The following is a 16,393-nucleotide window of genomic DNA, read 5'->3' as shown; positions in this document are numbered from 1 at the left end:
TCCGGTGGACTAGCAGAAGTGCTACTCTCTCTCTCAGCTCTCCTCCGCGTCTCGAACGTCCCCTGACCTGTGGAGTCGCAAGTCAGTTCTGCACTGGTATCCGCTCTGTATGTGTTTTTCTGTGATATCCCGCCACCCGTTGAGTGAAACCTTCTCTTTTTGGACCAGTGCGATTTCGTTGGCCACCGCGGACCAGCCATGGAGGGTTAAGATGCCACCTCAAATGCTCATCCTCTTTTTTGAGTGAGTAGCCAACAATGTTCCATAGGAGTTCACCGTGGTGCTCGTATGACTAAACTGTTAACTTGTAGGTCTGCTGTAATCGGATCATGCGTTTAGACTAAGATTGTTCTCATCTTCATGTTTATATCATAATATGTCAGTCGCGGTCGTGAAGCTATGTGAATGATTAGAAAGTGTTTTTTTTTTTTTCGACTGCTGAATTTAGAATGGGTTTTTGTAAACTCTCAGTTGTAAACTGTTATCTAGGCAGGACTTTGGAAGGTTTTGATGAATGCCATTTTAAAAATCTTATAGGCCTAGTAATAGAGTTTCTATAGAAAATATACTTTTAAGTTATATCAGCTTTACATTAATCTGTGGTGTGTGCATTATTGTTATTCTGTTTTGTTAAAAGTCAATTTAAAAGCATTAGTTATTGTTCTCTAGCAATTTCTCCATTCTGTTAGTGCCATTGTCGGGCAGGGTGAAGAGACTGAGCATTGTTTCTGTGTGTGTGTGTGTGTGTGTGTGCATGTGTGCGCGTGTGTGCGTAGGCCTGTGTGTGCGTGTGTGTGCGTGTGTGTGTGTGTGTGTGTGTGTGTGTGTGTGTGAGTGTGTGAGAGAGAGAGAGAGAGCTTGTGTGTATTCATTGTAGCAGCTTCGTCTCTCTTTGTGCCACCCCAGTCCAGCATTCTCTGGCCATTCTGACGTGACATCAAACACGGAGCTCTGAAGCCTCCCTTGTCATAATAACTCTCTCTGTCACTAAACACATTTCCAACAACACCTTCAGTGCTGATGAAGAATGTCACTCTGCGCTAAATAAGTACATCCTGTCCGCTCCCGAGCTGTGATCTGTCTGTCATGAACAACACCTTTTGAAGCTTGTACTGTTTGTGTTTCTTTGCGTTTTCAGAAAGTGTGGAAACATGATGTGGGATGGATAGACCCCCAATTGAGACTTATAATGTGAGTTATGCTTCTTCATTCACTTCTCCTCACAAAGCTCTGTGTTGATGTGATAGACTTATGAGATGGACAGAGCCCCAGTTGAGACATAATGTGAGTTATGCCTCTTTGTTCACTTCTCTACACAAAGCTCTGTGTTGACGTGATGGACTTACGAGCTCTCAGATGAGAGATCTGTAGAGCGGTGGGGTTATTCAACCGGTCGAATCCCGCATCTGCCCCTTGCGATGAAAGAGTGTGTGACAAGCGATACTGGTGAACAGTGATCATCTTACATGTGTGACCCCATCTAGTCCCATACTAACGCCAGTCACACAGACTTGGGGAGGCCTCTACACTGCATCTGAAACCAGTTTACACTTGAGTCTCTCACACTCTAATTCTAATTCTCAAACTTTTCCTGTCATTCCCAACTTTTGAGGTGGGGAATTTTCAAGCCCCACCTGACCCCATCACCCAGCAAAATGATAATGTTAAAATATATTATAGATAGATAGATAGATAGATAGATAGATAGATAGATACTTGATTGATCCACAAGGGGAAATTCAGGGAATCATTGTCACTCAAAGGAATCATTGTCACATTGTGGTTTCTCGTTGCAGTCCCCTGGATCGGATGCTGCTTTAATGTATATAGGCCTGTTTATGATGCCTACTGTATGTTCGTGTGTGCTATGTATATTACCATCTTTCTTGTCGCAAAATACACATTTTCTCCTACTTGTGGCGCCCCATCTGTCATGTCTCTATTTCCCACTGGTGGGGCCGCCCCACACTTTGAGAACCACTGAGAACCACGTCACCAGTCCAACAGACTCAGCCCTTGTGTACTCTGCATTATTGCAGAAATCGGCATAATTACCATAATATCTTGTCGTATAAGCTAGTGGCAGTCAGAGGACCATTAGTGTGTGTGTGTCTGTTTGTGTGTGTGTGTGTGTGTGTGTGTGTGTGTGTGTGTGTGTGTGTATGGGTGTGTGTAGTGTTTGCATTCTGAGGTCTAAACACTGATCACTGGAACAAAAGATTGTGAAGTATCCTGTGACACACATGAGGCTTTCATACAGTACTTCTGACACATCAGTGCTCGGGTGAACCCTAAAGTGAAAGGTCAAAGTTGGGTGAACCCTAAAGGTGAGGGGTCAGGGTTGGATGAACCCTAGGTGAAAGGTCAGGAAGGTGAGGGGCAGAGAATGTCTAATAAGGAGAGAACTGCCACTCTCGTTATACTTCCAGTTTTGAAATGGTTGCAGTTCCACGCTGGTTCCATATGAGGGCGCTCACATTTGGAGTGCAGAATGAATGGAGGTCTATGAAGCTATACCAAAGTCTTTTTAGAGCAAGTCACGTCACTCGGCAGCCATATTGGCCATGGGGTCGGGCAGCGAGTTTGACCGTAACAAGACCAGGCCCTATCTAAATGAATGGGGAGAGAGCTGGATGTCCATGTTCAGAGGTGTAAGGGACATAAAAATCACATGTTTGAAATCACGATCAAAATCAGACTAAAATCGCTGAAAAGGTTTGGTGGTTTTGTATCAAATTAACGCTGAAAAAGCCTTTTTCTTACTGGTAATCTTGGACTGCGCATGCGTGACCGCCAAGGATCGGCAAAATGATTGGAGCAATGGCACTGTCTGTCTGTCTGTCTGTCTGTCTGTCTGTTAGCAAGATAACTCAAAAAGTCATGGATGGATTTCGATGAAATTGTCAGGAAAGGTCAGACATAACCCAAGGAAGAAAGTATTACATTTTGGGAGTGATCCGTAACACCGTCGGGATTCCGGAGCCGTTTATGTGTTTCACTTAGTGGTGTAATGGCATGGTATGGCCACGTGGTGGCGATCAGAATAGTTTAGGTTCAAATGTATGACAACCTAGGAAGAACAATACAGGCGGAGGTCTGCGCTCTCTGAGTGCTTTTCTAGTTTGTCAATTAATTTGAATGTTGTTTTTGAAAGAAGATGCAAAGAAATTACACATTGCGAGGTGTTCGATTTTTTAGAGTCACTCGTGCTTTAAAACGTCTTTTAAAATGTAAATGACGTCATACACTCAATCTTCATTAGCAGAATGCTAGCTTGGTATGGGCAACAACAGCTCAATCTGTAAGAAATCAGAAGGACATAAGTATTTGTTTATTCGACTTTCGACCTATAACCCATGTTGAACTTGCAAAAACTACAATCAAATCTGAGATTTCTCAACGACAATTGGGTGAAAGAGACTAATTTAGCCGTCTATCTCATAGACTCCCATTCATTCTGCACTCTGGTGGAACTGCAACCAAAAGTTGTTTCGATAGGAGTTTTTCCTCGATTGTTTACACACATTTTCTGAAAACATGCCTCATATTCTCAGAACTCTACACACAAATCCAAAATCACACACAATGGGGAAAACTCTTCAATTCTCCTTCAAAATGAAACGTTACCTTCAAAATAATGTGCTTTCTCCTCAAAATGGTCTTTTGTACTCAAAACCATCATATATCAAGACATTTATAAGAACCAGTTGAACACTGATGTGCTCAGTGTAAACACCTCTTCTCTATTCATCATAATGACTGTCTTAGGTCTTTTTGTTGTTCAGTGTTCCACTACAAACAGTACTACAAACAGTAGATAAGCTGATACAGTAAATTCGCTTACCCTATCAATAGTTTGAAATATCTCATTGTTTTCTATTATTTTTCTTTGTATTTGCCGTAATGTTACAGTATGACTTTTATTTTCTAGGACCATGTTCATGATTTCAGTTTCCTGTTCAGGAGACAGAAGCCCTTGTGTTGGTAATCTTTCAGCTGCCAAACAAATAGTAAAATACTGTAAATACTGTGTAGGAATACAAAGTAGGAATACCTTTCCCAAATACTTCAAACATACTTTATATTTATAGTCCTACAGAACAGCCCACAGGCAAAACTGTACTACTGTGCTCATTGAGCTGTATTGTACTGTACTGTACTGTATTGTATTGTATTGATACGCAGCACTGCAATGTTCTAGTGACTTGAATCTCATCAGAGATTATGGTCCTTGGCCTCCCTGTCCTCTTCCTCTTCCTCTTACTCCTCTGGCTCTGCATTTACAGTTTTTTCCAATCGTTTACGCACAATTTTGAAAACAGGGCTCTTTTTTCTAAACATCTCACACAATTAACCAAACACCACACCAAATTAGAAGAACAACAGGTTGTTAGCAAAATGGAATATTTCAGTCAAAACAATAAACTAATTGATAAAAACCTTATACTGTTCTCATATCACTAACACATTCTTTCAATGATTCTACACTGTCTCCATCTTATACACACCAACACAATAAATTCAAAACACATCTGTAAAAACCCTCTTCCAATATTTTGATGAACCCAATACTTTCTTCATGATTACTTTTGAGATATAGAGAAAATATACAATAAACACATCAAGCAATGCACAAAACTGATGCGGCAGACAATATTTATTTCTTTCACTGTACCATATGTTCAGTTACAGTGACAAGTCAATCAACAGAAAATGGCAAAATTATAGTTCTTACTACTGTAAATAGTACTGTCATTACGTAATACTCTAATCATCTCTCCGTCTAGCTGGATCAGGCCATAAGAGTTCATCCACATCACAGGCTATGGGTGCCTCTCATTTGGGCTTTTATACGTCCTCCCTCGCTCCTCTGGCCTCGATACTCACTGATCGACATAAAGAATGATGGGGCGAAACCAATGGGATAGTCTATCCAGAGTTAGTTATAGATCAGTGGGAACGCCCCTCGAGGATCGAGGAGGCACGTTGAGAAGCACCTTATGTCTTCGTTGGCAAGGCAAGACTGTATAACACACCTGAGTGCTGCGTTTTCAATTTTGCACATGTGTGATTATTCAATTTGTTCATTAGTGTGGTAATTGGCAAGTCAGGGCTTTGTAATGAGAAGGAAGTACCTTACAATCTTTACAGTAATTTCCTGCATATAAGCCGCATTGTGTACAAGCCGCAGGACAGTGTTTAAAGAAAGTTAAAAGAAACAAAACCATATTAAAACCATATTAACACCATATTAACTGCCCCCCCTATATTAACCTCATAGCTAAAGAAATTTTGCAAAATCAATGTATAAGCCGCGGTTAATAGTCGGGAAATTACGGTATCTGTGTCTAAGGTGTGAAAATGTGTTTTACGTTTTGACATTCACTGTGTGTAATGTTTTGCAAAAAGTGTGAAGCTGAATTTGTGCTTACTGTTGTACTACTCTGCGCAGGTGTTTTGCTTCTTAAGTGTTAAGTTTTGTTAACTGTCTGATAATCTTAATTTTAGTGTGTAAACGATAGGAAAAAACTGTACTACTACTGTAATACTAAAGCTCTGATTGCTAATTGTAAAACTGCGTGACAGGTGTTGAGTCAGTGTGATGTGATGAGTTGGTGTGCATGCATGATAGGGCAGTTAGCTTTAGAATTTGAATGGCAGTGTGTTCCGTGTGAAAACAAGATATTTTCTTCATGAAAATTGTGTCAAATGTGTCAAAACAGTGTGTTTTAAAACAATGCAATTGGAATGTAAAGCAGAAATTTTGCTTATAGTTCAGCAGAATTGGTTCAGGAAGTTGGTGTATGAGTTACATTATTATGGCAATTGTGTTTCAAGTACCAGAAATTGTGTGTAAACAATTGAAAAAAAAATTTAATAGGGAGTGGCAAGGCTCTCCATAGATGGGCTCTGTGAGGGATCAGTGGACAGGTGAACCCTAAAGGTGAGAGGTCAGCGGGTGATGGCGGGCCCGAGTACCTGCGGTGCGGAGACCTGTGATAAACAAAGCAACATGTGCGTGTTGGTGGGCATGTGCATGAGCAACACACATGCCCACCAAATTTGGTCAATTTTCCTGAATGTATGTGTCAACCACAACAGACAACACGCTAGGTGGCGCTATAGAGTCCCTAAGCCACACCCTTGGCCAGAGCTCTATCTCTGACTATCAATAGCAATAACGCACAAGCCCACCAAATGTGGTTCATTTTCGTGAATGTGTGTGTCTACCACAACAGACAATGCGCTAGGTGGCACTATACAGTCCCTAAGACACCCTTGGCCAGAGCACTGTCTCTGAATAGCTATAGCAATAACACAAATGCCCACCAAATTTGGTTCATTTTGGTGAATGTACGTGTCAACCACAACAGACAATGCGCTAGATGGCGCTCTAGAGTCCCTAAGCCACACTCTAGGTCAGAGCTCTGTCTCTGACTAGCGGTAGCAATAACACACAAGCCCACTAAATTTGGTTAATTTTCGTGAATATATGAGTCAACCACAATACACAACGCGCTAGGTGGCGCTATAGAGCCCCTAAGCCACACCCTAGGCCAGAGCTCTGTCTCTGTAGCCATATTTGTAGTCCAAATTTGAGATGATAACCAGTGTGTTGATATGGTGTACTGTAAATCATGCATCTGTAAGGCTTACATCAATATCTTTGCTTCAGATCATTGAATTCACAAAACCTGTTGCTGTATTTAATTTGTGTGTGTGTAAATGTGTGTGTGTGTCTTGATGTAAACAAAACGTGACTAAGTCATGATTGTTTGACTTTTCTGTATTCTGGTTATTACATGCTATTCCAACCAAGCATTTTTGTGAGGATAAGAACTTGGGTCTGGCTTAGTCAGTCCCCAATTCAATCACAAAAAATGACTTAACCTGAATAAAATCATCATACACATGATCTTTTCTTTACCTTTTACTTTACATCACACTGTCATTCTTGACCGACTGATGGCAACTCTGGCCATTCATTTTCAGGTGGATCAAAGAAAGGAGAGAGAGTGTGTGTGTATGTGTGTGTCTGTGTGGAAAGAACGGGAGAGGGGGAACAATGCAGGCCAGAGCTCTGTCTCTGAGTAGTGTTACTAATTCCACACGTAGCTGCCAAATTTCAAGAGTTTTAAAGCATGCCAAGTTGGTGAAAAAGGCCAAAAGGCCTTGGGGCAGGTAAGGAGGAAAATACTATAATAATAATCTGAGCAAAAACAATAGGGCCTTGCACCTATGGTGCAGCCGCTTCAGCGGCCGCACCTCGTTGCTCGGGCCCTAAATACAGTTTTTCTCAGCCGCTTTGGTACATTTCTCGGATCATCCTTGAGATTTGCTAAACAGCAAGTGTATTTCTCAAAACTATTTGTACAAATAGCAAAACACCATGGATTACCTGCAAAAGCCAGTTTCTTGCTCAAAATCCTTAGTCCATCTCTCAAAACTAAATATTTGTGTCAATGAACATGTCAGTGCATCAGAATGTCAAGTCCTCCTTGTGTCATTGTGTACGGATAAAATATTCAAATGGCTTAGTAGTCATGTTGCCAGTATAACAGTGTACTCTGGAGGGATGTTCTGATGTAAACTATGGCTAAAATTTGTATGACATTTTTTGTAAATTGTAGGTTACACCTTAGTGTATGTTGGAGTTGGATTGACACAATATTCACATTTATGCGTTTACTGTTTCTTACTGTAATTTGTTGACAGACCCTGTCATTGTGCTAAAGGAAAAGACAGCATTGCATAGTATAAAGGGGAAAAAATGAAATAAAGTAGAAATTTGACCTTAGGACAATCTCGTTAGGAAAACTGTAAATGCAGTGCAACGCATACTTCCTACACCTCCTGATGTTCCTGTCTTTTGGGCAACAAATTCTCATATGACAATATATTCAACCATTTTCCATGTAAAGACTTATGAGCTATTGCCTAAATGTTGTGGGGCGGGAGACTGTTTAGCCGAGAATTGTACATGATAATTTGCATGGATGTATCAAAACATTTGCAACTTGATCAAAGGATTGAGAAACTGCTTTTTTGATGTGCACAAGTGACACAATGATATGAAGATTGAACAGGTAGTTTTGAGAATTTCAATTCTGATCTGAGAAATGTACCAAAGCGACTGAGAAAAACTGTAATCTCTCATGTGGTATGTCTGTGTTTTTGCTTGTATGTGTGTGTGTGTGTGCATGCATGTGTGTGTGTGTGTGTGTGTGTGTGTCTGTGTGTATGTGTGTGTGTGTGCATGCATGTGTGTGTGTGTGTGTGTGTGTGTGTGTGTGTGTGTGTGTGTGTGAGCAGATGGCCTCCAGTGAAGCTGACCCCTCTGATCCTCCCGGGAATCCCCAGCCGGGTGACCTCATCGAGATCTTCCGGCCGGCCTATCAGCACTGGGCGCTTTACCTGGGGGACGGTTACATAATCAACCTGACACCTGTCGGTGAGTAGAGAGAGGCTGTGTGTGTATGGTGATGTTTCACCTCCATCCAAACCCTTCGCAGACCTGTGTGTGTGTGTTTGTGTGTGTGTATGTATCCATCCTAATCTGTGTGTCCTGTGTGTGTGTGTGTATCCTAACCTATGTGCCCTGTCCACCCAAGGGGGCAGGCAAACGTTCGGAGAGTGTAGACAGTATGGCGGCCGCCATGGTAAATAGGAGACCAGTGCTAGCTAGCCATTCGATTGAATCCTATGGGGCGTAAGCGTCACTTTTGATATCAAATAACGTTACAGCTGAAGCGTTTTAAGCCTTTTTACGAACATCTATTTTCGGAGTAAATACTACATTGTGAGATTAGCGTTATAACCTCGTAACTGTCTTATCGGCTGAGTAATAATCGTTTTTCTGAAATCAATGCTAAAAGTGACGTAGGTTAGGTAATGCGCATGCGTCCAGAGAGAGTAAAGCATCGCCGTAGGTCAGACCTCGGTCAGACTACGTGCCTACGTCACATGTACGTCCCCTGAGCCTGCACAGGAGACAGAAGACCAGAACGAAAACCGTTGAAATTTGCTTCCTTGGTCTATGCTGACGTCTACGTGATAGCTCTGTCCATATCTTTTACTGTCTATGTGTCCATCAGATGAGGGCCAGGCGGCGGCCATGTCCAGTGTGTGTGTGTGTGTGTGTGTGTGTGTATCCTAACCAGTGTGCCCTGTCCACCCCAGATGAGGGCCAGGCGGCGGCCATGTCCAGTGTGTGTGTGTGTGTGTGTATCTATCCTAATCTGCATGTCCAGTGTGTGTGTGTGTGTGTGTGTGTGTGTGTCCTAACCAGTGTGCCCTGTCCACCCCAGATGAGGGCTAGGCGGCTATGGAGTCAAAACCATGCCAAAAAGATTTTGTGCCCGTGAAAAGATATTCACATGTGTAATAGAGTTTTGCAGCTGTATAAAACATTTATGCTTGTGCACGGAAAATTTGTACTTGTAGAAATATTTGGTGCACATACGAGCACAAACGATGAATTCTCCTCCTACACTCTAAAAATGAATTAATCAATAAATGTGTCAGTAAATAAACCGGACGTGTTCATAGCTGAATGACGACCAGCCATAGACTGTATACAGTCTATGCGACCAGCCTTATGGCGTCTTCTAGAACCAGTTGGGGAGAGAGGGGCAGACTCCGGTGGAGCATCATCCCCAGCGCTCTCCACCGGGCCCTGCTGCTCCAGCGAGCAGCCCTCCTAGGCGACGAGTGATACCCTGTCATCAATGTCGGACTCCAGAGAGCTGCCTGCGGAGGTCTCAGCAAAATTGCTGTGGGCGACGTTAACTTTCATAATAACTAGTTACTACTACATGTTACTGAGCTATAGTTGGTGTCGACTGCCGTAACAGTGTACCACAGACATAATTGTCGATGATTTAATGGGTCATAAGACATACTGTTTAAGGCTATCTTTTCCGTCTCTAGCCGTCAGCAGCACCAGTTCAGGCAACAAGTCGCTGAGCAGCCCTGATTGGCTAGTCAGCAGGCGATGCAATGTGCTGATTGGCTCTACACAAACACTGTCAAAACCATGCCAAATTCGCTGATTGGCTCCTTTTTGGCACGTCAAAACACTGCCATAATTCGTGTCTGTAAAAAGGTTTTGTAGCTTCGTAGATCCAGTTCGCACATGACAGATAGATGTTGCACTTCTCCCAATTGCTGCTGTTCCACATGAGTTCAAACTAAATCCCTGTGGACAAATGGTTTTCACACGTGCACAAAATAGTTCTGCCGGTACGATTTTTTTTTGCACACAGAGAAATCATATCCTCGAAGACAATTTTTTTTTGCACATGCACAAAATATTTCTACAACTACAACATTTTTTTGCGCGTGCACAAAATATTTCTACAAGTACAAATTTTCCGTGCACAAGCATAAATGTTTTATACAGCTGCAAAACTCTATTACACATGTGAATATCTTTTCATGGGCACAAAATCTTTTTGGCATAGTTTTGACTCCATAGGCAGCGGCCATGTCCAGTGTGTGTGTGTGTGTGTGTGTGTGTGTGTGTGGGTGTGTGTATCCTAACCAGTGTGCCCTGTCCACCCCAGATGAGGGCCAGGCGGCGGCCATGTCCAGTTTGTGTGTGTGTGTGTGTGTGTGTGTGTGTGTGTGTGTGTGTGTGTGTGTGTATCTATCCTAATCTGCATGTCCTGTGTGTGTGTGTGTGTGTGTGTGTGTGTGTGTGTGTGTGTGTATCCTAACCTGTGTGCCATGTCCACCCCAGATGAGGGCCAGGCGGCGGCCATGTCCAGTGTGTGTGTGTGTGTGTGTGTGTGTGTGTGTGTGTGTATCCTAACCTGTGTGCCATGTCCACCCCAGATGAGGGCCAGGCGGCGGCCATGTCCAGTGTGTGTGTGTGTGTGTGTGTGGGTGTGTGTATCCTAACCAGTGTGCCATGTCCACCCCAGATGAGGGCCAGGCGGCGGCCATGTCCAGTGTGTGTGTGTGTGTGTGTGTGTGTGTGTGTGTGTGTGTGTGTATCCTAACCTGTGTGCCCTGTCCACCCCAGATGAGGGCCAGGCGGCGGCCATGTCCAGTGTGTGTGTGTGTGTGTGTGTGTGTGTGTATCCTAACCTGTGTGCCATGTCCACCCCAGATGAGGGCCAGGCGGCGGCCATGTCCAGTGTGTGTGTGTGTGTGTGTATCCTAACCTGTGTGCCCTGTCCACCCCAGATGAGGGCCAGGCGGCGGCCATGTCCAGTGTGTGTGTGTGTGTGTGTGTGTGTGTGTGTGTATCCTAACCTGTGTGCCATGTCCACCCCAGATGAGGGCCAGGCGGCGGCCATGTCCAGTGTGAAGTCGGTGTTCAGCCGGAAGGCCGTCGTGCGCATGCAGCTGCTCAAGGAGGTAGTGGGCGGAGACTCGTACCGCGTCAACAACAAGTACGACGACAACCATACCCCCCTGCCGGTCTGTGACATCATACAGCGAGCGCAGCACCTCATTGGCCAAGAGGTGTCATATGACCTCCTCGGGAGCAACTGTGAACACTTTGTGACGCTGCTGCGATACGGGGAAGGAGTTTCTGAGCAGGTCTCTGGCACTGAGGGTTTCTCTCTCTGTTTCACACTATACACATGCACTCTCTTTCTCTCTCTGTTTCTCTCTCTCTCTTTCTCTATCACACACACACTTAAAGATAAGAATACACATACACATACAAACACACAGAGCAGGGGCCTGTACTACGAAGCGGGGTTACTGGCTTAGCTGGGTAACTTCGAGAGTAAGTTGATCACGTGTGGCGTAACTTCCCGATTAACCCGTGCTACGAAAGGTGGATAGGTTTTAACCGAGGTATGCTGCCATGGCAATTTACGCTGCATCTCAAACCTGCTCCGAGCTGGTTATGTTCTTGGTTAACCCGAGGTTTGCGGTTAACCACACCCCTTTATAGGCGAAGTACCACCCCGCGATGTCAACGTAGGCTACCTGGAAGATCCATATCCATATAATATTCTCTATGAAAGATATACATTCTCAGCCGAGGGATTTTGTTGCATTTGTCAGCTGATCGAGGCAAAACTAGGCCTATAAACCTTCTGAATGTTTTTGAGTTTCATTTTCACCTGCTGCCAGCAGCACTGCCGCTTAGGGTTGCCAACTCTGAGAAAATAAAATACGGAACAAAAATACCGGGGGGGGGGGGGGGGGGGGGGGGGGTATTTTTGCCTCAAACCTCAAACTTGAGGCCCGGTTATGGCAGACTTTGGGGTCATAGGGCCCACCTACACGTACCTCCACCCCACATCAAATCATATGATTATCATTGTCACAATTATTATTATACTATATTGTATGCACTTTCACTTAGCAGTCAATACTGTGCTAAAAGTGCTTAAAGTGCTAGTTTGTGATATGCACATCAGAGGCCTGCTTTACTAATGTAAGATATATTTACAATAGTTCATTGCTTTTGCATGATTGCATGATACTCCTGAAAACAACAGCAGTTATATGGGTGCTATTGTTTTGGGATGTTTCCCTTATGCAATCATAGCCTACACTGGTAGGCAAATGGAGAAAAAACGTATAGCCTATGCCTTATAATGAAATTTCACTTGAATGCCTGCATGTAAAGATCCAGGAAACATAATACCAACTTTTGTTTATGGTAAACGGCCCAGCATAAATAAATTATAATAGGCGTAAATAACTTATCTGGAGATCTTTAAATGAAACACTAATCTTTTGACCATGTTATATTCAAATTTGCCTAAACAATACTCAATGCTAAACAAAGTAGCCTATTGTAGCCTACAGTCTCTGTTCTGTTTCTATGGAAGTGGCAAGAATCCACGTTGTTAAATGTCGTTAATTAATGAAATAGCCTTCCAACAGGTTGAAGCGGAGCTTTGCCAACAACGTTATTGTGTAGTTTCAGTTTCTGTCGCGCAAACATGCAAACGCATGCAATGAACGCTCATACCACCACTTAATTGTATGACTCTATTAGCAAGCATTTCCTCCTGATTGCAGAACACGTTTGTTTTCTTTTCTGTCGGGCCGCGGTTGCATGATCAATTGCGCAGCTAATTATCAGGTGAAGCACCGGACCTCACTCCATGCCTCGCAGACCAGCAAACTCCACGTTGCGTCAGGGAGTTTTTTAGGCTTTTTTTGTGTGTATGTTTTTAATTGTAGTAGCCTATGTGTGCATTGAGCAGTTTCTCAAAAATACGGAACAAACAGCGTTCTGTATTAGTTCAATACGGAACAAGACTTTTAGGTGTCAAATACGGGACGATTCCATATTATACGGAACGGTTGGCAACCCTACTGCCGCTGCATCTAAAATGTTCACAGGAGGCATACACCAAATCAGTCAATGGGGCTAAACATTCAATTATCCTTATTAATCTACATGGCATGAATTGTGTTGCATCTGTAGGACTCACATAGGCATAGTAACACATAGGCTATTTAAGGAGCATGAAATAAAACTTTACTTTCATATATCCGCAATATATATCTGCAATACGTTGCCAACAGCCTTGTCTTGCTTTGTTTGCTGCCGACGTATTTGAAACTTTAAAACTGGTGGCTTTGCGCTGCAACCCGCCCATTTTATGCGAACGCGCACCAACTCCGATGAGGTTAACCCCAGTTCAACAAATCAACGTCTTACTCAGCATCGTAGTACCGATTAACACCAATGAAGATAACAAGGTTTTGTCAACCCCGGTTTAGCAAAGTAACCCTGGGTTACATCTGGGTAGGTTGAACTCCCTTCGTAGTACAGGCCCCAGGTCTCTGTTCTCACTGTTTCTCTATTGCTCAGACATACACACTTTGCACAGACATACTGTACACACACACTCTTTCTCTCTCACACACACACATACACACATACACACACACGCACATGCAATGTACTTGTTATATTGTTAGTCTATGTGTAAAACCAGATCTCCCTGAACCTTTCACTGCCTCTGACTCTCTGTTCTCTGTGTTTGTTGTGTGCGGTATCCGTAGGCAACGCGAGCCATTGGCGCCATCAGTCTGGTTACGGCGGCGGCGAGCGCCTTCTCAGTGCTGGGCCTGATTAACACACGCTCCAGGAACCGCCCATTCTGACCCCTGACCTTCGGCCTCCGACCTCCCCTCATCCTCTAAAAGAGCCATCACATTTGACCTCTGACCTAAGCGACTCCATAGTGGAATTGGACTTGATGTAGCCGCCTGCAACGTCTTAAGACGACTGCATAACGTGGTTATTTCTGAGAATCTGATACGTTTTCAACCCGGGGTTGTGCATACATCATGGTGGAAAACGTATCAGAATCTCAGAAATAACCACGTTATGCAGTCGTCTTAAGAGGGCTGCAGGCGGCTACATCAAGTCGAATCCACCTCATCTTGTCCAGGAAGTGACCCCCCCCCCCCCCCCCCCCAGTTTCACCCTAAAAGAACGTTCATGCCTTCTGACCTCTGACCTTTTGTTGAGTCCGCCCAGTCCAAGAAGCACCTCCTCTAAGCTGCAGAGACTGTACGCCTGGGAACCTGGATATGACAGATTCCACCCAGCACCCTGCCTCTGCTCGATGTTCAGTATTCAGTGGCGGGTCTAACAGCCGCTCAAGCTATGTAGTTTCACAATAAGGCTGTGTCTGAATCATAAGTATACATTCTGGGCAGAGTGCATTTTCCGGAAGTTTCGTCAGAATAGACTGTCCAAAAGTCATGCACTCTCACTAGATGGGTACTTCGTTTGGCATGATTTCCAAGCGTGCATCGATGCATCTTTTTTGGCCTCAGATATCCCATAATTCATTGCGCAGCGCAGGTCAAGCTCCAAACCTCATGCAAATCGTCAAGCAACACACCCCCCTCCCTGAGTCAGGTGACGCCAACTAGTTTGTGCTGTCCAAATGTAGGGACACTGGAAAGAACGGTACTATCCAGCGTGCGCCCTTCACAATTGGACACGACCTAGACCTCTGAAGTTCGCCTACCAAAAAGCTGCCATCTTTGAGATCTTCCGATGTTTTCATGGGAAAATAACATGGAGGTTTTGATCATGTTTTTACTACCCCAGAGCTAGCATGCAATGCAACTTGCCATAGGTAGTTAGCTTCAATTAACACTCCTTATATGAGCAAAGATGGCAGCTTTGGATAATTTTTTTAAGGCGAACTTCAGAGGTCTATGAATGCCATAGAATAGGACTCAGTGTATGGACTTACCCAGGGCCAAAGAAAGAGAGAGTTGTGAGACTCTTTGATGTCGCCGCCACACGATCAAAAGTTTAAAAAAAAACCTGCTCTGAATGGCTGAATCATGAAATCACAGGAGGGTGGGATGTAATTTCTGGATGCTGGATAGTGTAATCAATTAACTCATTGACTACTGACCAAGAGATTGACTGGTAATAGTTCCAAAACTCCCATAACCTGGAAACTGGCATGGGAAAGCACTGCCATTTTTTCCATGGTCTCTTATGGAAGTGTCACCACTCTGTTTTGTCTACTGCTCTGGACTAACCCAAGTCTGCAGAGGTTCAGATCCATGTTTAGTCTTTGCTGAGAAACCAAGTCTCCTCTGGCCATGTTGTTCTCTGTTAGATAATCAAATCTAGCCATCAGTGACTACAAATAACCATTCATTAAAAAATACAAATATTACTGTTGATCACCACACTCATGACTGCAGCTGTTGAGATTTTGCAACACTGAAATCCCTCTCAGCTGATAAACAGTGTTTGTTGTGCACTGGAATTCCAATTTGAAGGAGAAAAAAATTTAAAGAAAAAAAAAACATTTGATTCATTTATAGAACTGAAAAACAAAATGTAAAAAGTAGGGTGATAGATATGAAATATAAAAAGTAAAAAGTAGGGTGATAGATATGAAATATAAAATGTGATGTTTTCATCACAGCCCATATGAAAAGGCCTGGTGGTTGTGTACTGTTTCTATACAGAATAAACTAATGAATGAATAAGCAATGTGACTCATTTGTATTCTTTGTTGTAATTATGGTCTTTGCTTTCAAACTGCAAAACAGCCCAGAATTTGAATATAGTTTGAATGCCATTGTTATTGTTATTATATGATTGATCGAATGGACTACTGTATATTGTTTATTTCTCCTTTATCATTTATTTGGTTTATTATTGCTATTCTCCCTAGTCTGACCAACTTTTTGAAATTGTCTGTTAAATCAACTATTGTATTGTTTTTATTTGTTTGCCGCTTTGGAGACTCCTCTAAAAAATTGAGCGTAGTATGGTGATAGCCAGACAAATCCCATAACCTGAACCACAACCATGACATAGGACGCCTACAGGTGGCAGTACTGAACAGTTACGGCTCGGAGTTGGAAACCACCACTCAACAGAGGAAGAAGTCAAAGCGTGTAGTGACGTCTCTTTCTT

At 43.3% G+C, this 16,393-nt stretch overlaps 1 protein-coding gene across 1 annotated transcript; it reads left to right on the top strand.

The window, feature by feature from the left end:
- plaat1 (phospholipase A and acyltransferase 1) lies at nt 1–15,956 on the top strand. Its single transcript, XM_062557104.1, has 5 exons — nt 1–243; nt 1,139–1,191; nt 8,314–8,452; nt 11,282–11,550; nt 13,993–15,956. The coding sequence occupies exons 2-5, from the start codon at nt 1,162–1,164 to the stop codon at nt 14,092–14,094; spliced, it is 540 nt and encodes a 179-aa protein (XP_062413088.1). The 5' UTR covers nt 1–243; nt 1,139–1,161; the 3' UTR covers nt 14,095–15,956.
- Nucleotides 15,957–16,393: the final 437 nt, after the last annotated feature.

Source organism: Sardina pilchardus, chromosome 15, assembly GCF_963854185.1.
Source record: "Sardina pilchardus chromosome 15, fSarPil1.1, whole genome shotgun sequence".
NCBI lineage: Eukaryota > Metazoa > Chordata > Actinopteri > Clupeiformes > Clupeidae > Sardina > Sardina pilchardus.
This window is presented reverse-complemented; position numbering and strand designations above follow the sequence as displayed.